Here is a 24,245-nt window from a genome sequence, read left to right as displayed (position 1 = left end):
TAGGATCCGTACAAAACTCTCGACAAGTTTAGCACCGTCAATGATCCGTACCTTACACCTTCTGAAACCAGAATGATCCAATTAGATTACCCCGACTTGCTGCGGTGTTTGAGGCAGTCATTTCGTGGCGCTAAAAAAAAAAAAAAAAAATTCAACAAATTATTGTATAATGATCGAGCGACGACTGTATGTCGACTGTTCTACGTAGAAGGATAAGCCAAGTATTTAGCAGATTCGACTTCTTGATTACAAAATTGTAAACTACTCCTATTCACCGTAAGTTGACCTGCTGCATTACATTTTCGTAAAAAAAAAAAAAACTACAAGTAGTTCTAGTATGGTAGTTGATCGTGAAATTAGTGGTGATAGAACTAACCTTGAACTCTCTAGTAGAAACGGTCCCACCAACTTCGATGGCAGTAAGCAACATTATAATGAATAGCAATAAAAATAGCACCTTCAGCGTATCCACAGAATTTCTTCCCGTGTTCGCAAGCACTCCAAAACGATATTTTCATTGCTGAAAACACCACAAAGTAAAGTGAATATAACCGTGACTAAAACTATCGCTGAACGCAACAGTTGGTTGAACATTCGAATTAGCATTCACTAAAATTCACTGCACTTGAAATACGATACTCATTTGCACCAGAAAGGTTCAAGTATTGTTTAAAAGACGCTTGATGATGGTATTAAGAAAATTTTAGGCGTCTTTCTGTAGATTTCTCTACCGAATGAACAATCATTTGAAATTTTATAGAGTCTCCAAGTTTTCAAGTTTTCGAAATAATGACGAATTTCCCAAAATGTTCTGAAATTTTTCATCATGTTTCAGGCTCTGTAACAGGGCACCACTATGTTATCAATACATGCAAAACAATTACACTCTCGGGGCTGTTCTTATTGTCATCATTCTCGTATCCGTATTACTATTACTATGTAACTAATGCTATCATTATCATTATTATTACTATTGTTGTTGTTGTTGTTGTTGTTGTTGTTGTTATTATTAGTACTAGTATTATTATTATTATTAGCTAAATTGGCTCTGTACCATCACGACAATACGACTTTACGTCGACGTATCTTCAAAGATTTACTGTAATAATGATAAATGGCGTAATAATGTGAGCTACATTGGGTAAAGCTAAATCGATTAGATCAATTCAGTAAAATCAAACGCCGAGTTAGCCGGCATTTTCGTTTTTTGAAATTAATTAATTTTCAGTCGAAACTGATCGTAAGTTCCGTCTTTGCGTTACACTCAACTTGTCATTTCTGTCTAGGAAATTAACTCATCGTTGTTCGTGTGCTTTTTTTCAATACACCGTTTGCAAACGTATCCGAATTCGTCCACGGCTGTTTATAACTCCTTGAAAGCAAAAAAAAAACATACCTTCCTAACCATTTAGGTACTTATTTCGAGGTTTCTTTTTGATATTTCGAAAGTTGGATTAAGAAGATATTCAACAATTTAATAATTGCAATTTAATGAAGAATAAGAAATCGAATCGAGCGACCGTTTAGCAGAAAGCACGAATCCGTATACGCTGGCCAACGGAGGGTTAATTGCCATGATCTGTTTGCGTTAATGAGTTATCGATAAATTATATTTTCATCATTTTTTTTTTTGTTGATGTGGTCTCAGTAAGCAGCTTTGTGATACACATTAACTGTACGGCTAGATAATACTACGAAATTTCCATACTTATATAATATTATATGTAGGTATATAATATTACAGGTGTGTAGATATCTGTCAGCGGTTTTCAATCCTTACACTGAAACCGGAAATTGTAGACCACAATTGAGTGAAACATGTGAGGGAATAGACTTTCACAGACTGAAATCTCAGTTTTCAGATTTTCATTCGCGATACAATCATGGCCATAAGCCCCGGTATAAGTTAATCGATGATCAGTGTTTTCACTTCGCGTAACATTTATTGTTTAAGAAATAATATATATATATATATATATATACATTTTTTAAATTACCGCTTTAAATTGCCTTTTATTAAAAACAAATTCGTTAATTATAATTAGAAACAACGTGTGTGTATGTGTGTGTGTGTCTTTGTTTATGTTGAAATTGTATTTTGTATACGATTAATATTAATTGAAAAATATGTAGTAGTACATTGGCTTCTTTTTACGCGCGTTGCTCAATCAGTTTTCGCATTATACGTATATAACGTATATGTATAATTAAAACAATAACGTGAGAGGTATAATTGTGATGTAACATTTACGTAACGGATCGGGTCGTGTCTAATGTAAAAACAAGATTTTCGTAATGTAGCACATACATACATATATGTGAATTCGGAAGAAAAATATGTAAGGAGTAGTCGAGTACAAGAATAATCATGCCCGAGTAACTAAGGTGATCAGTTAAACAATATGCTGGATGCTTTGAGTGAACGAGAACAATAAAATGATTTCTACGTTAGCGGAAGAAAAAAAAAAAAAGATCCGTAACATAAGTCGAAAATTTTTCGATGCACACACCCTTCTTCTATTTACAAAATTCATTTTTCAAATTTGTAATACGGATCTCACCATAGCTCTCAAACACGTATAATATTATCAAATGTACAAAACATGAATACCACGACAATAGTGATAATAATGGCCTGATCAGACTATTTTATAATTCATTTCTATCGTACTTTTTATAAAGTAAAATAATAAAGACCAAGAAAAAAGTTGAAAATCATTCGGCAAATGTCTGTACAGCGCTTGGATTACATACAGACAGCTGATTAAAATTTTTCATGCCGATATATCCAAGTTTCACGTCACATGCACACGTACATTATATTAATATAATTACAATAACGTTTCTTAATTTAAGAAAGAAAAAAGAAAAACGAATAAATTTCATATATAAAACATATGTATAAGAATCAAAACATTTATAAATCATCAACTATATCGTATATGTATATACGTGTAATAATAATATGATATAATATTCGATCATATGATTTTATCTAGATCTAGGTATGGTAATAACAATCATTATAACATATGGCAATTATGATTTCGTATTTGTCTGCATGTAGGTACATGTATTATATATTTAGTTTTATATATCCTATATACGCACATTCGCCAACGCTAATTGTGAAAATGTTTACGTATATAATGCTATGTATTATTTAAAGACTAGCACTTATGTTTCAGTTGCAAGACCGAAAGCTACACTATATCATACTTATTTGTACGTACTATATTACTATTGGGGGGTAGAACTCTTTTGAGTTTTGATATTATTCTTATCCTACGTATATTACGCTAGATCCTTATTCAAAAACTTTGTTTATTGAAAATATAAAATCCTGGTACCAACAATTATTACTCATCATTCAACGAGTACAACACGTGTAAAATTAGATCCTTAACGTACATGTGTTTAATGCCATAATGTGATAATTTCATCATTGTATAATTACATTACATATAATTATATGTACATGCGTTCGTTTGTCAGAAAAACCACGTCTTCGCATTTTTTCAACTTTGTCTCTAAATTAAAAACAGGCCAATTTGTTTCATAATATCACGATATACCGATTTCAAAATTTCAATAAATACACGTGTTTGCAGCTTTAATGATGAGATAATGACAGAGTTCAAAAATCGTTATGGGCTGTACTACTAACTCCTAATCTATCGACGATAATCGGGATCATTACTGTACGTAATATACTTTTCTGCATACTCACTACTATTTATTACGCTCCTAAAGTCTTGCTTCCTCAATTATTAAATTCATTCGTTTTCCTTCGCTTTTTCAATATCCCATATTTCTTTTCGACTATATCCATATTATTCACTACCTGAGCAGCAATAAGATATTGTTAATTATCCTAGCATCGTAATCATTGTAATGGTATATATAATATAATAACGGCATTTGTGTTTACTAGGATGTATGTATGTGTGTATGTATGTGTATGCGTATGTATATATATATATATATATATAGTAATGTAACAGTAAACGCTATAAACGTGATCACAATTGAATTAATAGAATTAGAAAAAAAGAAAAAAAAAAGGAAAAAAAAGGGCATGAAAATTTGAAGAAAACAAAACATCATTATTAAATGGAAAAATTGTATACGTAACTCCGCAAGTGAGTGAACCTGACAATGAGAAGATTTTCATAGATGGTATTTGTTCGTTGATCAGGCTGCTTTCGCACTCGTTTTACACGGCGAAATATAAATATATTGGCAATTACTCAGTGTGGGAAATTGATTGACAGTGGAGGAATAAAAAAAAGAGTAATTGGAACAACACAATTCACAATATATTAAGTAATCAACAGCCAAAATAGCGCCGCTCCAAAAACGCGGATCTGTACTGATTACATCTTACACATTATATTGTTACTATTCATATTTAGGTGTAATTTTGTAACGTTATCCTACGTTATTCTATATGCGTGCGTGTGTGTATGTTTGTGTTTTACCTTTGTTCGTCAGTATAGTGATGCGTGATTTGAGATAAAATGAAATATGTAAGTATGACAGTGCGTACCTTAATATCATATACATATTATATTGTATCGTGTATAATATATTATACAGTTACGGTAATGGTTAGATATAAAAATATGATTTCTGAGGAAGATTATTGTTACTATTATTGTTAATAATATTATCATATCAGTTTCATAATGAATGATGTTAATCTTGACTTTATTTCATCGTCGTCATCAAGTCTTTTGTATTATATTATATAGATATAGTTAATTACGTCTATTAATGAATGTTACATTAACCCGCTATACCTATATAGGTATATATCTATGTATATATGTAGATGCATGTATGGATGTCAAATGATGATTAGTGCCAGATTAAAATATGCGTCGCGGCAGTAAAAAAAATATTTATTTCGCCTTCTTTCCTGCTTCTTTCCTCTAATAATTTTCAAAACGTTATACATATAATTATAAACTTTTTTCATTATATACATATATATATACAGGCTTTCTAAACCAACTTGACAAACTTCCGACTCTCATCCCATTCGATTTCGTTGCTGATATGTTATCACATTCCTTAGGACAACTCGAGTTTTCCAAATTTGATAATCCGATTTGGCATTCAGAAGTTATAGTCAATTAAGAATATCATTGATTGCGGAAAATGTCTAAATTGAAAATTTCGGTTCTCCAAAGACTTTGTAATAAAAAAACATCTGAAAGAATATCTAGTATATAATTTGTCGTAAGGAAGGGACTAAAAAAATTAGCAAGGAAATTCGATAATTGTTAGGGTCGAACTTTTGTCTAGTTCGATATACTTCCTCTGTATGTGTGTATGTATTCGATGTCCAAGCATGCTATGTCTGTCATAGATGCATGCTAAACAACGTGTTATTGATTTAATATTGCAAGTATACATGCACGTGTGTTCGTATGTATGTATGTATTTATGCATGACTTTATTTAGAAAATTCTCCATTTTTTGTCCATTCTTCGTTACCGTTTCTTCGTAACGCGTACAATAAAGTATGTTCGTATCGATATAATCACGCTAATCATACCGGTAAACTCAATTCTGAAAATTCGTCCGATTAAAAATATTATTCAAAAGACGATTAAAGTGTAATAACGATTTTTCTAATGAATATCTTGTATTATTGTGTATTGTGAATGAGATATATTTGTGGTTTAACATTATTTAGCAATTTAAAATAACATCAGTCAGTTTTTTCGTTCCAATAAAATAAATTGTGAAAGAATTGTTCTTATTACAGTTTCAAGATGTTCAAATAATTTTTTGCAAGTCGATCGCTGTGTATTCTATGTAAGCCTTTTCGTTGATTATATTCCTGTAAAGTCGATAGCAAATAATGCAACATATTTTTCTTAGTTCAAGACAGAATCACATACAAATTTTGGTATTTAATATGAATCGGGGGAGGGGAAAAAAAATCTCGTAGAATAATTCGTAGTGTTGCCTAACAGGGTCTATTCCCAGAATATTTCGTAGAAAAGAGTATTACTTCAGCATACGCAAACTCTAAGTTAGAATTGACTTACATTCAAAGCAATACGGTAATAAAATACCTTACATTTTTCAATGATTCGCGACCATACATCCAAAGGAAATTTTTTTTAAATACATTATTAATCTGTAAAATTGCGCTTTAAGGTATATTCCTGACTCATCACATATTGTTAAGTTTTTATTTTATATGCACGATACTCTGTCACCGAGTCTTCATCAAAATGAGTTACGAAGAAGGTTAAACCATGTAGAACACGTGTGTCATGCGTATTTTGCGTGTGTAAAGTGCACCATATTAAAATACGTTTTTTTTTTTCATTTCTAAATTCTCTTTTTCTCTTTTATTATACATGTGCTTCCTCAAAATTATTTCTCTCCCGCTTCTAACGTCACGGTAATATTTATGCTATATTATTAATACAATTTTTTGTTTAATATTCATCAAATTTCGTTTAAAAAAATATCTCGTGTATTTTTTGTATGTATGGTTGTGTTTGCATAGGTATTTATGTAGTTGTTGGTTTTTGTTTTTTTTTGTTTTTCTTTTTTTGTCAAGACTTTTCTTTGATTTTAATTTTTTTACGAATTCGTAACTTCTAGACCTCTCTTCCTCTCCTCACCTATTTCTATATCGCCCCTCGGATGGTTATAAATTTAATCAATATAATAAACTCTCATCTCTTCTATGTACATACGATACGTAAAAGTAATATAATAAAAATATATATATATATATATATATATATGTATATGTATTTATGTGTGTATATATGTATATATATATATATATTTTTTTTTTTGTTAAATATATAAAATTGAACTACTAAAACACTGCATCCCGATTAACATAAATAATATAAACAATCGGGAAGAGAAGTGATAAAATTTAATGTGATTCTTTCTTCACAGCAGAACGTGTCAATCAATCTAAAACTTCCTATATGCCGTAGACAAATATACGGCAATAGAAATAAAAATATGATGCTCTTCAACTGAGCATGGATCAATAATATTTGATACGGTAACCTTGCGATCCTAATCCAGCTGATGTGCTGTAAGAATACTTGTAAAAATAATTATCGTAATTGTAACTACAGAGCTCAGCTCAATCATCAAACAATTAAAATTTGTATAATTATATATATATGCATGTATACATATTGTATGTATATACAGAGTGAATTGCTGACGACCAAATGGGTTAATTCGCATGCGCGCAAATTAGAAAGCAAGAACAGTTGTTTTAACAGGGTGACCAATATTTATATATTCAGATGACACGTTGCCGCGACGCATGTAACGTCAAAAATGTTGGTCACCTTGACAAAACAGATGCTCTTGCTCTCGAATTTTAGCGCATGCGCGTCAACCACTCAGTCGTTAGCAATGCATTTTGTACAAAATTGCAAATGTAAAATGCACAGTATCACATTTTTACCGTATATATATATATTACGATGTAAAAATACGGCACCCAGCATAATCCCAATTAGGCACGAAAGTCGCAATAACTTAGGTACACATGATTGAAAACGACATGAAAAAAAAAAATTAAACAAAATTAAACAAGCAAAATATAAATTCCTCTTAGCAATACTCAAAACGCATTTGTTATAGCTACCTATATCCACTGAGATTAAATCAATCCTAGAACAGGTGTATAACATTCTCGCGCTCTCTTTCGCTCACTCTTACTCTCTTTCCTTTTTCTCTCTCTCATACTTTTATACTTCGATTCTGCACTTTCAGTCAGTCAGTTTTGTTTTTACTTTTTTTTTTCGTACCCGTGTGAAGTAAATGTGTGATGTAATTGGTATAATTACTCCCAAATATCTTCTCATGTGTAATATGCGTATAGATATATATCCCCTTTGCATGAGTTCAATAATTAGTTTGTTGTATTTTTTTTTTTTTTAGTCTTCTGTTTTACGCCTGTAGTATCTCCTATTTTCATTCGAAAACAACACGTCAGTCGTAGGCAGTCAACACCACGCACGCGTTTAAAAATTATTTACAAATATGGCATTTTTTCCGCGCTGAGCATCATAGTAGTACATAACATTACCTATACACATGCGATCTCGTACATAATATTATCATGTACTCGAATAAAGATCTATCGTTTGGATACGTTTCTTCCTTTCATTTTTTTTTTTTTCCTTTTTAGTAAACCAAATGAGACTCGTATAACAGGTTGTTAAAATGTCGTTGTAGTAACCGTCGATAGGCGTGATTGATGCAAATATATCATTTAAATGAAAATAACGGTTGGCCGTCATTCACTCGACTACCCGAAGTGCAGTTCCAACGTTTAAAAACACAAGTTCTCACGTAGAAAATGAATCGTACGACGAGTACAATACCATTTTATAAGCACCTTTGTCTTTGATTCATGTATATATATATATGTAATTAAAAAAAAGTAACAAGAAATGCAATCTCTGCCTTGTGTCTTCCATCGCCTCGCCGGAGGGATTTTTCTTTGTCGATTTTTTTCCGTTTACAGGTAATCGTTGTCGGGTGCCCGTTGTCGATCCGACCTCTTCAAATTCACCATTTCCTCCGCCGTTCCTTCCTCGTTCTCATCCGCAAAGTTTATACTGCCTGCTTTGTACCATACCACAAGGTCAGTAATGAATGCGCAGAGCAAAATACCGCCCGTAGTACCTGAATAACGAATGAAAAATGGGTGTTGCTTCTTTCCTACCTTTGGTTAGATCTATCATACATTGTATTACCACATACGGTGTATATCATTGTAAAACTAAGCGTGAAATTCTTTCTCTAATATTTGATGCTGAAACAAAAGCGACGAATATTTTATTGTTACGTTTTTAACTTACCATGATAAAACATTCGGAATATGTTAGAATCGTAGAGCCAGCAGGCACCGCGTTCACCGCACGCAACGTCCCACACAAGACAGGCCGAGTCTACAACAGCACCGTAAACTATGGGGCAAGGAACGTTACCTAAAAGAATAATATACAGTGATTTATACAATTAAACAACAGAAACAAATAAGGAAAAAAGAGAATGCTTATTATTGAACGTTTTCAAAGCTTTATACAAAGACAATACATTTGAAACCGTTCAGTTGAACTCTGTACATATTGTTTGAAATTGCATGTTGAAAAATCGTCAATTCGCAATTTCCTTTTACAAACTTTTGTTTCTAAAACACCCACAACGAAATGGTCAAGATGATTCTTTTTCTTTCTCTGCATTGAAGAATTATTTCTAAGGAAATTAAAGGAAGAATTTCGTTGCCTCCGCTCACCGAAAAGGCCAATTGCAAATTGTATCAGCCCCAAAGCCATGGCCTTGTCCCTAGGGTCGACACATCGGAGTATCAGTAGCATGGAGCCAACTTCACTCGTAGAATGAATGAAAACAAAGACTGAGAATAGAATCATATAGACCCAGAAGTTGTTGCAGTCTAAATCGCAGTAACCAATTGTTGCAGTGTCCAATGGATCGGAGTGTGTAGAATTCTGATCAATACACTGACAGTCCGAATACTAAAATGTGATAGCAAAAATTTCTTGTCAGTAGTGAAAAATAACAATTACACATTGACATTTGAGCCATAAATATGAAATCTTGATAGAATAGAGAAAGACCATAAGTGAGAATACGCTACGACATTGACATATTTGTACAAATATGTTTTTTTAATGAATTTAAATAAATAACTTGGTACTTACGGAAACTACCTTGTCGTTTTCAACAACGTAGTTGGAACAGCCTGCGTGACAAGCCGAGTAGTAAGTTTTACCATCGGATCCACAGATCGGACTAAATTTGTTGTAATCACATTCGCAATCTGTTTCACATGTCAGCGCAAAACTAGACATACTGAAGACGTTCTTATCTTCAACTTTCCTGTAATCATGTTAAGTAATAGTCAAGATTACAATATTTTAAGGTCGTGATATTGGCTTGACAAGAAAAAAAATCAAACACGTTATAAAATTGCTTGCACACGTATTTGAAAAATAACCTGATATACTGACTGTTCAGGATGTAACACAAGCCCTGCAAAATCATCCATCGGACATCCAATGAACATCAAAATCCCCATGCCAACGGCATAGACGATAGCTGTGAAGGCGATCCAGGCAGCGACTAGCCTGGCATTGGGTTTCATTTTCAGAATAAATACCCCACTGAGCACTATACCGAGGCCCATTACAAGGATACCTCCGACTCCTGGTTAAAAATGTATTATGTTTACTTTTAAACAAATCAGTTCATTACTTAGCCATATTTTCGATTTCAGACCACCCGAAAGTTGGGATGAGTCTAATTTTTATAACTGTTTTCCATGCCAACCTGAAATCATGTTAGCATGATGAGCTGGAAGTCGGAATTGGCTCTCCAGATACTTTGGTAGAAAAGTGTAGAGGCCGGCGATAGGCAAGATGTGCAGAACGCTGCTCGCAGTTCGAAACATGAGTATATCATTTTTGAGTAACCTTTTGACGGCTTTTGGAAAATCTAAAACAAAAGATATTTAAAATTAAATTATCAACTTTACGAATATGATAAAAAATTACGTTCAATGCGTTGTAAGTTGTTACAATGAAGGAATGACGGTTGAGGATTGACAACTACAGTTGTGAGGTATTTAAGAGCAACTTCAATAAACACCGACTTTAAAAGACGGTTTACTCGTTAATAAAAAATTGGCAAGATTAATTTCGTTAACAAGTTTAATCCAGAAAAACTAAGGCTCATTGACCTGCAGTAACTCGTGTCGCGCGTTGTTACACGCATGTATATAATAATACCAGCATACCTCAATATGGAGCTTATTAACAAAAGCACTACCGTTCAGAGTTATATGAGATCAGAAGAATGTACCAGTACAATATACATTCACACTATAGATATACACAAGAATAGTAACAGAAGGAAAGAAATACATATGAGACATACAAGCTATTTAAATGCGAGGCTTTATTTTTTTATCACAAAGAAAATTAAATCATTTTCAAAGCGGAAAATATATTATGTGTAATCATCATTTGTATTTATGAAAATTTGTCGTATATGTATTTCGAATAAAATTCTATTCGTCAAAGATTTCGTATGAAAAGAGTGAACAAAAAAAAAAAAAAAATGAAATAATTATTGCAGTACTGTATCAATGTCAATTGTTTGTAATTCAAATCCGCGTATATTATACTGAATTGAAATACGAAACAATTTTGTGAATTTATTATTTTTAAGTGAAAAAGAGTTGAAATGATTTGTTTTTTGGGGCTTTGCATATACAGGACTGGAAATATCAACACAAGAAAGTGTTTCATTTGTAAGTTTTTTGAGTATATAGATTGGAATGAATTTTATATTTGAATAACTCAGACATTTTTGCACACAAAACGTATCAGTTGTTATTTCTTTCCCCCACGACCAGAAGTGCTAAAAATTCGTGACAAGGCTTCAATTTGAACGGCATGATAAAGTTGATCAACTTGTTTCTTACAAATAGTAATGCGTGAAAACCAAAAAATTGAAGTATTTCCACATTTCAGTGTACACTATAAAAAATCCGAATTGCAGTCAGATCAAAATGTTGAGTTTTAAAAAAAAGAAAAAAAAATCTACCCGCAAGTTGGCGGATCGGCCCACATAACATCTACGTTACGGGATCATTCACAGTAGGATCTTGCGACATATTCCGTTTTTCTTTCCCAATATCTCAATGCCCACGCATATTGTTAAAAATCCGCGAGACGTCGTTGCAGACATTCGAATTGCAGGATCGTGATTAGCAGTGAATTGTGGATGCAGGTCGCGTCTCAAGATTCGGCAACAGTGGAATGGTGGGTGTACGGTAGGGGGGGGAGGCCCCTCAAATTATTGAGAGATTTGCTTTATTGTTAGTCTCAGAGTTGGCCTCTCTGCTTCTTCGCTCGCTGCAAGCCTCTATTATACATACGTATGCTACGCGTATTTTTGCACATATGTATGTACACTCGGGGCAATGAATCTGAGACGGCTAGTTCTTTACACTAGATAGTTATGTTGGCAACACAGAGACACCTACAGCTCCAAAGTCGGCCGAGCGGAAACAAACTCAATCTCAATAAACAAAACATAACTCATGACAGTCGAAGCTATCCTCAGAATACCGCGGGTATAATGACTTATCAGATTGTCAGAACATCAATTTAAGGTTAGATTCGACGGTCATGGGTTATGTTACGTTTATTGAGATTGCGTTAGTTTCGCGCTCGGCTGACTGTGGCGCTGCAGGTTTCTCTGTGTTACCAACGTAACTGTCTAGTGTAAAAAATTAGCAGTCTCAGATTCATTGTCCCCAAGTGTACGTACAGTATTCCCAGCTAATGCCTACTCTCTCGGTCGTTTCGCCGCGGCCGCGGCCGCAAGTCAAGTCGAGTCGTACATGCACACAAGTCACAAGCAACAACTTGTATACGTGTGTTTTCATACACGGTTAATGTCCGCCGTGTATATATGTGTATACATGCGCGCGTGTACGTGCGTGAGGTACACGTACGTGAAAACGACCCTGAACTTGCCCCACCTAACAGACGGCTGTATATGTATACCATACGCGTTCATTATGTTATTATGTATAAACGCATGCCATTTCGTGGTCAGGCAATGCGTCACGACGATAAGACAACGATCAGAGTCCCGAAATCACTGAGTTTTTGCTATCTATTTTATACATACACACGCACGCATACATTTGTACGTTTGGAATTTTTTACATGCATGGATTAATTATTATTAAAGCTGTGTGCACAATAAATGGAAGGTGATAAAAATAACAATAACGAATCGATAATACTCTGGGCATTGAAGTTGCAGATATGGAAATTATCGTCCGAGCATGAAATTTTTTCATTTATTTTTTTACACTCACCGTCATAGGATGTATGTCTGAATAATTATACATTTTCGGGTAGATGGAAAATACAAATTGTTGATCGAACCCGCGTGATAAGCTGTTCAATTTCGCCGCAAAAAACAAGTAACACCCGCAGTGTGATTTGCCTAATGAACCAGTTATTTTTTTTCTTTTGATTTTTTCGCGACACACGCTTAAAAATACTCTAAAAGCTTCGTCTCTCCTGAAGTTTGCTCTATATCGATAACCCCGCAAGCGCTTTTACAAATATCCGATTCAAATCTGATTGTAGTAATAAGTATCTTTCACACTACCGTCATGATATAACGCATTTAAAATAGCCCGATTTCTAAACAGATTCGTTCGCCCGGCATTGGAAACAACTTGTGTAAATTTCGAATCATTACCGTACGTTCAGATCGTTGTGTTGAAAATTAGCATGTCGTTTTAAAGTTGATTCTATACGTGTCATGCGTCTCCGTGTAAATACTCTGAAACGTCTGTTGAACGGCAAATTTAACAGAAGCTTGATAAATTCAGCACGATTATGATCAGGTGTAGACAGACTTTTCACACATTCCGAATAAAAATTTCAAGTTTCTGTGTTATTTTATTGCGAAGCAACGGAAGATGTGCAAGTCATACAAGAAAAGACACGTGATTACTGTCTTGACTTTACCTCATGTTAAACTTTGCGGTAAATACATACGCGAGAAATTTTTAGGGGGCAGTCTTTATTGGTGTGTATTTTTAGACACCTCAGGTTCGCTAGTATATTTATAGAACGTATCGACAGCCTTTCACCAATATTTAATAGTATGAAATATGTATCACAGTTCCAACTAGAAAGTAGTAAGGATATAATTCATAACGATATTACAAACAACAGGAAAAAAAGAAAAAAATAAACAACAAACAATCCAGCCGCGATACTTTCTTATTTACAATCATTTCCACAATCGTTATCATCGGCAGCCGTTATGCGTAATTATGCTTAATCATTTTTAATCATCGTAACACGTAGAAGTACAGTAAAATAAAAACGAAAGCATCAGCTTATAAAATGCGAAATTGTTCGCTCACCTTTGAGACTCGGCTTGTTCGCATCATCGCGCCGAAGCGGTGCTTTGCTAGATGGCAAACGCCGAGGAAATGCGAACATGGCGACGCTGGCCAACAGTAGCATCGCCGAAACGAGTACCAGACCTGTAGAGGATGAAAACGTGCCGTCGTTAATCGTCGATATTACGTGTTTCGTATTATCTAGATAATTTTATTTAACAAATACCATAATCGTAAATAAATTCAATCTATCTCTTATGTAATAGAAATAACATCGGTCGAGTTCAACTTTCATATTCACTTAGGTTAATCTGATATTTGTCTTTACCTTTATTTACGGTATAAAAATTAGGTAAAGTGCTCACTGAAACGTAGGCGGCGCTAATCGGAGTCAAGATACTAATGTAATTATTTAAAAATAAATAGTTTCAGAAGAACATGTTTCCGAAAGGAACTACGTTGAAACAAAGGACCGGTGAAAGATATTTGCTCTAGGTGAATAAATATTATTTAATCTCACGGAAGATTCAAACGTTTTAACACACCTACAATTTCAGGGTGATTCAACGAAACCTTGAATAGTTTCGACAAGAAAATTTTTTTTTCGCCTTCAACAAGAAAATACCTTGCTAAAACATCCCGTTTCTCTCATTAAAATCTCCCGTTTTTACGTTTATATTTTTGATCATGTAAATTAAACTAATGATAATGTTATATTTTACCAGAGAAATTATTTTACACGTTACCTAAACTCAATTTGTATAATGAAAATTCTCATTTTTATATAGCAAATAATAGCCGTAACTTTGTACAACTCTGTCGATAAATTACTAGGAAACTTGCGAAACTTTCGCTGTACCATTAAAATCAAATACTTGCAGTTAAGAACAGAGAAAACTTTCGTATTTTTACCTATATATATACATGCAGTAGTTTACGAAACATTCGCATTATATACTATATACTTAAATGAATATAAGAAGGCGAGGAATTGTTGGCTGAAACGCTAAATGCAGCTCGTAATAAAAGAGGAATAAACTTACCGAGCCACCAGGCACCCACCCATCGAGGATCTGAAGGCGTAATTTCCGGAGTTACGGACAAATCTGCGTACAACATTGTGCAGAGCGATCCAAGTATAAAACCGAGAGCTGGTCCGAGTATTCTCACGCCGATTGTAATTGCTGGAATTTTAGTAGAAAATCATAAATTTTACCTTTTGAAAATTAGTAAAAAAAGACACGCGACAAAAATTTGCAAATCAAGAGACACTCGCTAACACTGAAACGTATATTACAATTACATGCTACAAATACATATAAATCTTCTGCGTGACAAGAGAAACAATTTTCAGACAATATTCGACAATCTTGAGGTAAAACAATGATGACAAATAAGGGTAAAAATAATTAAAGAAGCAAAAAGGGGTGTCAAATTACCAAAATAGAGAGGACTCTCTCTGCTAGCAACGTTGTCGTCAATATAAGGAATCCCAAGAGTGTAAACGGCCGTCTGGCCCATTCCAACACCGAGTAAAGAGACGAAGAATATAGCCAAAACTATCGTTGTGATTTTGCTCTGTATCCTCCGTTCCTCTAAGAAAGCTTCCTTGCAGTAAGTTGAGGACAGATTCCGCAACACAGGCGTGGTATCCCTCGTCCTGCGAACGTGTTATTATTTTAGTATAAATATAAAATGATCACTTGTTTTGTTTCAATGTTTCTAAGCGGTGCCGTGGCGCTAGTTTTTAATTAAAATTCGGAATCCTTTGCGATGGAAGAAAAGTTGAAAATCAAAGATCACAAGGCAATTAGAACTTGGATGACAGTTACACGTGGAGGTATATCCATACGTACGCACGTATAAAACATCCACGGTTATAACTGCGAGGGTCGGAAATATTAATTAAAATTAGAAGCCAGACGGTCGGTCAAAGGACGGTCAAATAATGGTCAGACGGGTGTATTATTAACTGTTATGCTTAAACGACGTATTAAATGTACCTTATACACAGACATAATATGTATACAAACGAGGTCAGAATTGGTCAGAATGCACATCCCGGGCAGCATTTCTGCATATCTTTTATACCCGTCTCCGTGTTTGTCTTACTACATGGGTAAACTTTTATCAATCGTTTCATTGTGTATTATATGTAAATATATACCAAAAAATATTCCACACTATTATTATTCATACGGTAAAAGTTCGTTGTTAATAAAGTTGACGCTCGTCTTCACGATTTGACTTGCAGTTAATTGCATAACATATTTGTCAATTTTTGCTTCTCTTGCACATTATATATAAACAGATTATCGTACTAGTTTGCCTCATTTTCGTATTTTACTCCGATAATGTTAACGTAATGATCTCATGCCGTAAAAATGTTGTCCGGGATTACGAGAAAAATTTCTAATGACTTGTATCTCTTTTTCCACTTTGCATCTCGTAGAAAAAAAAATATCAAATATGCTTAAAACGATAACACATACATGTATATTTACATCAGTTATTCTAGGAGGAAAAGTATGAATGACGTTCTTTTCGTATTTTACTCACGTGTTTGTATCCCATGGTTCTTCAAGCTTGCATAAGTTTGGTGGAACGGGGCCGGTCGTGTGAAGCATTTCATTTTGCCGCATGAGTTTATCGCCGAATATGAAGTGCGGCATGGAACAGGAGAAGGAACTTACAGCGAACAAGATCATCCCCCACGCTATCCATTTAGGCCGGTGACCTTGACCCCCGTAATAGGTCAGAAGAAGCGACGAACCGATTTGCCCGATCTCGGTTGCAGACATTATTATACCCGTAGTTTTCGACTGTATTTGGAACAACTTCTCTATTGTCGTTATTACAGATACGAAGTAGGTGTAATACATACCCTGGAGGACCTGAAAATTTTACAATTACACCGATTTTAGATAGTTGAGAAAATCGAAGGTCGACATTTTTTCCTCAAACTTCACTGGCGCATCTCTTTTTACCAATTTAAATATGGATTGGTAAACATAAGTTCAAAATCGTATTTTCGTTCGGCTCGTTGATTAGTTGAAACAATTTAGAATTTTTTAAGAGAAATCGACATCATTGTTTATGTAAATATTATACTGACAATTCATACCATCAAAAATCAATTTGCCCAAGAACAGAACGTAACGAATGTAATGAAATAATATTTAGTCAGACCGTACAATGCTTCCAGGATGCTAAATATACCCAACTTATCCTCGTATAATTTTCAACACAGAAGCTTCTATATACGTATACGTATGTGGTTCAAGTTTGACCCGAATAACTTTTTCGTTAAAGGCTGCTGAACTTTCTAAATCACTATTATTTCACAATTTTTTCTGTTTCGCAATTGCGTTGAGATTGAAAGGTCACATGTAGCAACTTTTTGAGTATATTGACAAATGTCAATGAACCTGCGTTTTGATTATGCAGGCAACACGAAATAGGATTCATGACACAAGATCGGCTTTAAGGTTGCGTGTTTGTTATCCGGTTTCTTAAGATGTCAACATATTTCATCTATTCAATAACCGCCTTCCTGCGTAAGGGTACCCGATTTTCATATTCCCTTTCAAAACCCTAATTTTCAAAATCATTCCAACAATCATAACCAATGATTGGAAATTTCGAAACACAATTCGTCGCGTTTAAAAGCAGAGCGTAACAAAAACAATTGGTCAACATATTACACAGACGTGTTTGTCTACGTCTAAGGGTACAGTAAGAGAAAAAACAAGCCCGCAACTTTTGAAAATTGCATCATGCAACATATTAAAACCTCAGCAATTAACCCCTAGTTTCTGTGAATTCAATACAGTAAAAAGTGTGCTTAAACTTAAACTAAACTTGTTTTAATTTCTCCAATTTTTACCATCACCGATGTTACATTAATGCCATTACGCTTACCCAGGTGATACAAAAGATGACTAAGAATGCTTGTTTCGAAGCAAAGCACTGCATCCACTTAGGTGTAACGAGACTTCCCCATCCGCAGCTGACATCTTCGTCAGAAAATTCTACGGTGTTTGTGCCATTTGAATTTTTATCACCAGCCTCTGGTTTGCCGTTAGAAACAATTTCGATCGGTTTTCCATTCGGCATAAGTCCGTTGTTATTGTGCTTCGGTATCGCGTTGCATATAACACCGTTACCCGGTCCACTCAACAGTTTTGAACTCGGTGATATTATCGTCAGCGAATCCACCGCCTCGTTCCCCAGTATCTGCCCGTCCCCGACCGCCATTTTCGTTATCCCCTTTTGTAAAATTTTGCTTTTCTTTTCTTCTTTCGTTCCTCTCCTTATTCTCCTTCCCCCTTCTCTTCTCTTCGCCTGTCTCAACTACGGACCTTGGTAAGGGTCCACACGCTAACCGGCTCGTCTCTTCAGTCTGCAAAAGGTAAAAAAAAAAAAGATTGCAGATGTTAAGAATTTATCAACCGCCACATGGTCGTACAATCAATAAAAACATTTTACAGGTCTCGTATGCTAGAGAGGTTATAAAATTGGGTTTGAATATTTTAATATAAACAGAAAAACAATTGAAGTGAACTGAACAAAGGTGAATAAAAAAAAAAATTGCAAATATCCACCAGTACAAGAATCACTCTTCCGGATCTCTGTGTTTGTGTCGCGAAGATAAACCGTAAGAAAGGACGCGATGGGAAACCAGTTCACTTTCATTACTACGGGTAAGAATGACCACTTTCCTGTTTTCTACGCAACGAAACTCTATATCACATACATACGCATCGATCGGATAGATCATGGAACAGGACTGCCTGCAATTGGAAAAGATAGCAATTTTATGCGTTCACATTACGCATAATGCAGAGGAAAAAACCGAAATTAGTTTGAATAAATTTAATTGCTATTAACAGTAAAAGAAAAAAAAACAGTCATCGATTTATACTATTTTCAGTACACGATACATGCACGTCAATTTGTTCAAAAGCATTACTGACAGTTCGTTCCAATTTTTCGTATTACAGCGATTTCGTTACATCTATATACCATTAGGGGAGTCGTTTTTGCATCAAGGAGGGAAGAAAAAAAAAAAAAAAATGGTAAAAGAAATCGGCAGGAACTAATTCCGTAACGGTGTAACAGGTCGTATTGTCATCGTCGTTATTCCATCAGCTGTAAGCCAAGTGGTGTAAGTATGCAGAGTAAAAAGCGCAGGCAGCGAACGTCCATCTGTCTCTCTGGAAACAGTCTGAAAGAGTTGGTCTAGGTCGCTCCTTTCACTGTCCTACTAGCGTCTCCTGGTTAGCGGCAGCAACAGCAATAGCAACAGCTGGTTACCCTGCCTCGTGTACTGTCGCTGATCCCCTTCCCCGCACCAAACGTCCCAATTCTATGAGTTTATACTATCAATTAATAGGAATCGATCCCCGTAGTTGGATTCTGTATTGATTGGTAAGTGATTGGATTGTTTATCGGGGGAATCTGATATTGTTGAGTAGCTAAATCAAGATGTCAGCACCAAAAGTGTGAAAACAACAAACCGTGAGAATTTATTCCCCTGAAGAACAGCTTTGTCGTGAAGAGGAAACTTCGAAAGTGGTTGTGCGTGTGGAAAGGTGGTTTGACTGGAGAAATTAACGATTATTATAATTGAAAACATGACAGGGGTTGTAGAAAATCTAATTACGCGCAGATGTTTGTTGCGGATAACGTGAAAAACGGTTTTGAATGGTTTCGAACGGTTTTAAATCCACCTCGAACTACTTCGAACTGATTTCAAGGAAGTTAAAAACGATTCCGAATGGTTTCAAGGGAATTTCAAACGATTTCAAGCGGTTTGAAAATTAATCAAAGCTGTTTGAAACTGTTTCAAGCAGTTTCAAACGATTTTGAATTGATTCCCAGTGGTTTTAATTGGTTTCAAATCAATCTCAAGAGATTTTAAATTGGTTTCAAATGATTCCAAACGGTTTCACGTGATTTCAAACGGTTTCAAGCAGTTTGAAAATTATTCGAAGCTGCTGTAAACTATTTCAAGAAGTTTCAAGCGATTTTGAATTGATTTCCCGTGGTTTTAAACGGTTTCAAACTAACTTCAAGAAAAGTCAAACGAATTTAAATTGATTTTGAGATATTCCAAACGGTTTCATGTGATTTCCGAGAGATTTTAATTAACATTGATTCTCGAATTCAGCGGACGAACAACTTCTCGGGAAATTCTAGTCAACTCACCTCGCGTTTTGTCGAATTCTTAACTCCTTCGTCCGAAGGAAGGTCCTAGTTTTTCTAACAGATCACTCAGCCTAGTTTCCTATAGATTAGTTTCCGACCTCGTAACTTTCGCGAGAATTTTATAACATAATGCAACCCTACGAAAATGAATGAAAACATAAGGGAATAAATATGGCGTCCACCTGATATCCGGTATATCGCAGCCTAATACAGCGAACCTGCAACTCTGCAAAATTGTGTGTCAAGTGATCGCCAAGTAGGAGTACAAGTAGCGCCGCAGAGCGAAGGCGAAGGCGAAAAACGTGCGCGGTAAAAGTCCATAGTTCAAAGATAGGAGGAGGCTAGCTCATGCAGCTGCTGGGTCGTTCGCATACGTAACTGCAGTAGCAACGACAACTAATAACATCGCGGTGGGGCAAGGGTGACCCAGTTAGTAGTGCAGAGAAGAAAATTCCTACTCGTAAATGGTATAAACGATCATACGTTTTAAACGACGACAATCGCTACGGTACAAGTATTACGAAATGGAATGTGATCGAGTAACAACATATTAATCGGCCGCATTCGTAGCTGCCGAAATGTATCGTTCAGCCGAGTCGTTGAATGAAAAATTCCGAAAAATTCTATTATGACGAAAAATAATTGACGCGTATTTTTTCTTTTTTTGATTCAACGTTTGTTAGCAAAGATATAGCCCGTCGAATTTTCACGTCACAATGTTCACGTTGTAGTATAACTATATCTATAAAAAGAAAAAATACGTCTCAATTGTTTTCCGACACTTGGTCCAACGGACCTGACGGAGAATTTTTGATTCAACAAGTCATTTTGCAGGTTAAAAAAGGTTTAAAAAAAAAATTACCCAAATTTTCCGGTTATTGAAAAAAAAATCGCTGACCTTTTCACAACTTTTGTTTACGTGTAAAGAAATTCCCTGGATATTTCATGATTGCCAGGTCACGCAATAAACTCTGATAAACAGAGCAGACTTCAATGTTTTCGGCATGATATTGAGAATTTCAAGTTGCCCCCTCCAAAAAAAATAAATAAATAAATAAATAAATAAATAAAAAACCTTGCGACGAGCGACTGGTACTAAACCGAATATAGAGAAACGGTAAAGGAACCTCTTGCGTTGCATCGTTGCTTGGTTAAAAAAAAATATAAAAAAAAAATGTACAACCGCACCCACACAACATGTGAAAGCAATTATTATTATTCCTCTCGAAGATGGTTCGGCCAGAGAGGGCTGAATAATCGTAGAGAACAGCATTGGTAGTAATTTTCAACTAAATCTGCAAATAGCTCCAAGTCACGGCCTATAAAATTGTCCTTTAAATAACCTGCATAGCTTGCTGTGCAGCAGCATCAGTAGTGGCGGCAGCAGCAGCAACGGCATCAGCGAAAGCTTCCAGTCGTCTTTTAGCTACGCCGTTTGCAGATGCAACGCTCGCCTCGTCGACCGAACTCGGAGACGGTCGGTCTGCCTCCCCCCCCCTCACCCCGACCCTTCTTTTCGTCGCCACCGGATCGACGAGCAGCTTCGGTTTCGACCTGCCGCAGCTCGTCGTGTGGTGCACATCGCCACATACGCACGTGGGGCACGTGTGCATCGCGACGGTATGAATGTGAACGGAAGAGAGATTGAACTGGGTCAACGAGACACGCTGCCGGCGCTTTTACGTACATATCTGACGGTATGAAATGCATTTATACAAGACGCGCGTGCGTAACAAGCCTGACAATTATATGCGTGGGTGTTTGAATAATCATATCGTATACGCATACCCTATATTTAAATATGAAACGAGTGGAAAAAAAATACACTCGCCATACGCGTAGGTTCGATTCAATGCCCAACCAGTTATTTAAATCATTCCTATTGTTGTAGGTATAGGTTAAATACGAGAATCGTAAACAGAGTTTCGGTATTCGGCGGTTCACCCTGCCGCCGATAGGCGGTTCGCTCTCTCGCAGTCGAATCGAGTCGACGAGAGGCTGGGTTAGCTTGAATTCTGGCTCTTTACAGTCGGTAACTTACCGACGCATTTCATCAAACGGAGCGAAATGTGAAAACAGATTTTTGAGATGACTTTGTAGGATGTACGTTTTGAGAGTTTGAGACCAGACTGAGAAATGCGAAACCTTTTTGGTGATTAGAGAATCCGTGGTTGATTAGTTTACTGATCATGTCGGATGTGTTATAATGGTATAATACGATTGAGGAATGGATTTATGATTCTTCATGATTAGCTATAACAAAAGCGAAACAATTTATTTCTGAACGCAAACGAATCTTCGCTATTTTCTTTTCTTTCGTTTTAATCTTTACCGAATCGCAACATCCACCAACATAAGGCAAAATAAATTTCTCATCAACTCGCCCGAACTCGACGAGTATAATAAAATTAAAAATACATAAACAATTGAAAATTGTACGTATTAGTTGATCGTGTGACCACAATACACTAAGAAACTTCAGCACATCGTAATTTGTACCTGTCGCGAGCGTGTTGAAATTATCTAATTAAACAGCTGCCCGGTGATATAACAATCGAACAAATTCGAAGGTCTTTAAACCTCCAACAGTAGTTACACAGTTCTGGCGAATCACGGAAGTAGCAATATCGGGGTCCCGACTCCTGTGACGAGGCGGATTTACAGAGTGTGCAAGCCAGTTTTTCGACCGAGCTAAGACAACGAGAATAAAAACAAAAAAAAAGAGCAACGAACAAAACCAAAACGACCAAATAGAATCGGAAAGAAAAGGATCTCGCAAAAATTTGACCTGGGGAGGGGGGGGGGGGGGCTCTCTTACAGCTTTGCAGATAGTCATCGAATAATGATTCCGGTTGCTTTCATACGCACACATACCGGCCCAGAGGTAGACAAAAAATTGCCTGCAGTCATCACGCATGCAGTGAATAAATATATCTGTATACGTGTTTTACAACAGACATGTATTATACACGTAAATACGTATTACGTTATACACATACCTATGCATACGTATATTCGGCAAGAGCGTTTTTACTTTTGACGGGAGGATGACTAACAACAGAGCCTTGGGCGTTTGCCATTTTTCTGTCTAGTCACCGGTCGCCTCCCCGCCTTCTTGCTGCACGCTCCGATGGGTTATAATACGTACGTATATGTACGTATAACAGCCTCCGATCTCTGAAAATTGGCCAGGTGTTCCGCTCTGTTCGAAACCGGGTGACCCTGATTATGGTCGGTGAATAAAAGAGGTAAAAGTAAATTGAGAATTGAAGAGAGAACCAAAAAGACAACGTAGTTTTAATGCTTTTATTTTCTTGTCTTTTTTTCGCATTTTTTCTTTTTATTTTTTTAATTTTTTTAATTTTTTTATTTGCTTATTTTTATTTTTTTTATTTTTTTTTACCCCACTCAACTCCCCTTCTCAACTCGGTTCGCGCCCGCATGATCGACGCGAAACAAATAACTACACACATGCACGTTACATGGGAATATGTGCGCACAGTATTTTACAGTGTTTCGTAAGTATATTGTACATATAGATATTATAGACGCGAGAGTGTTAAGATCCGCCATTTTTATACCGCGAGAAGAAAGTTTCGTATTTCACGATATATATGGTATACTATACGCTGCATGTAGGTACGATATATAACCTATATGTTATTGATGAGGCGAGAAAAATAAGAGATAAGAAAAGGAGGAAAAAGATTTATAAGAAAAAAAAAAAAAAAAAAAAAATACATGTCGTTCTGCCGTCTCCGTACCAAAATAGGTAACTACATACCCACACACGACGATTCGTCGCGCGATTGAGAGTCATCAGTTTTTAACCGGCCGTATCCAGATATGAAAGATTTTTATTTTCATTTTTTATTATCTTCTTTTTACACCGAGTCCGCCCGACCGATCGGGGCTGCGGTCCTCGATCTGCAAAACTTTTAGCCGCAAGCCTTTTTGTTTTTTTTTTTTTCATTTGTTCATTCTTTCGCGATCCGAGAAATATTCGCAACGCACCGCGGAATTCGCCACATTATGCATACACTGAGAAAAGTTTAAT

At 35.7% G+C, this 24,245-nt stretch overlaps 1 protein-coding gene across 8 annotated transcripts in view; it reads right to left on the bottom strand.

Annotated features, from left to right (window-relative positions):
• LOC124298718 (solute carrier organic anion transporter family member 74D) overlaps nucleotides 1-24,245 on the bottom strand; it is a 96,235-nt gene that overhangs the window by 8,834 nt on the left and 63,156 nt on the right. For 5 of the 8 annotated variants that reach the window (XM_046751100.1, XM_046751103.1, XM_046751099.1 and 2 more), the window contains 11 exons: nucleotides 17,900-18,380; nucleotides 16,538-16,872; nucleotides 15,418-15,638; nucleotides 15,022-15,162; nucleotides 14,000-14,122; nucleotides 10,366-10,530; nucleotides 10,047-10,242; nucleotides 9,738-9,915; nucleotides 9,311-9,551; nucleotides 8,874-9,002; nucleotides 6,552-8,697 (listed from right to left, as the gene is read on the bottom strand). In XM_046751100.1, coding sequence (XP_046607056.1) covers nucleotides 8,531-8,697; nucleotides 8,874-9,002; nucleotides 9,311-9,551; nucleotides 9,738-9,915; nucleotides 10,047-10,242; nucleotides 10,366-10,530; nucleotides 14,000-14,122; nucleotides 15,022-15,162; nucleotides 15,418-15,638; nucleotides 16,538-16,872; nucleotides 17,900-18,235 — 2,232 coding nt within the window. In that variant the 5' untranslated portion in view covers nucleotides 18,236-18,380 and the 3' untranslated portion in view covers nucleotides 6,552-8,530. Of the gene's footprint in view, nucleotides 1-51; nucleotides 131-6,551; nucleotides 8,698-8,873; nucleotides 9,003-9,310; nucleotides 9,552-9,737; nucleotides 9,916-10,046; nucleotides 10,243-10,365; nucleotides 10,531-13,999; nucleotides 14,123-15,021; nucleotides 15,163-15,417; nucleotides 15,639-16,537; nucleotides 16,873-17,899; nucleotides 18,381-23,187; nucleotides 23,209-24,245 lie in introns of those variants that run through there. The other 3 variants (XM_046751101.1, XR_006906863.1, XR_006906864.1) reach the window with 3 other exon arrangements.

Source organism: Neodiprion virginianus, chromosome 2, assembly GCF_021901495.1.
Source record: "Neodiprion virginianus isolate iyNeoVirg1 chromosome 2, iyNeoVirg1.1, whole genome shotgun sequence".
Lineage (NCBI taxonomy): Eukaryota > Metazoa > Arthropoda > Insecta > Hymenoptera > Diprionidae > Neodiprion > Neodiprion virginianus.
Note: the sequence above shows the minus strand (reverse complement) of the source record. Positions and strands in the feature narration are given on the sequence as shown.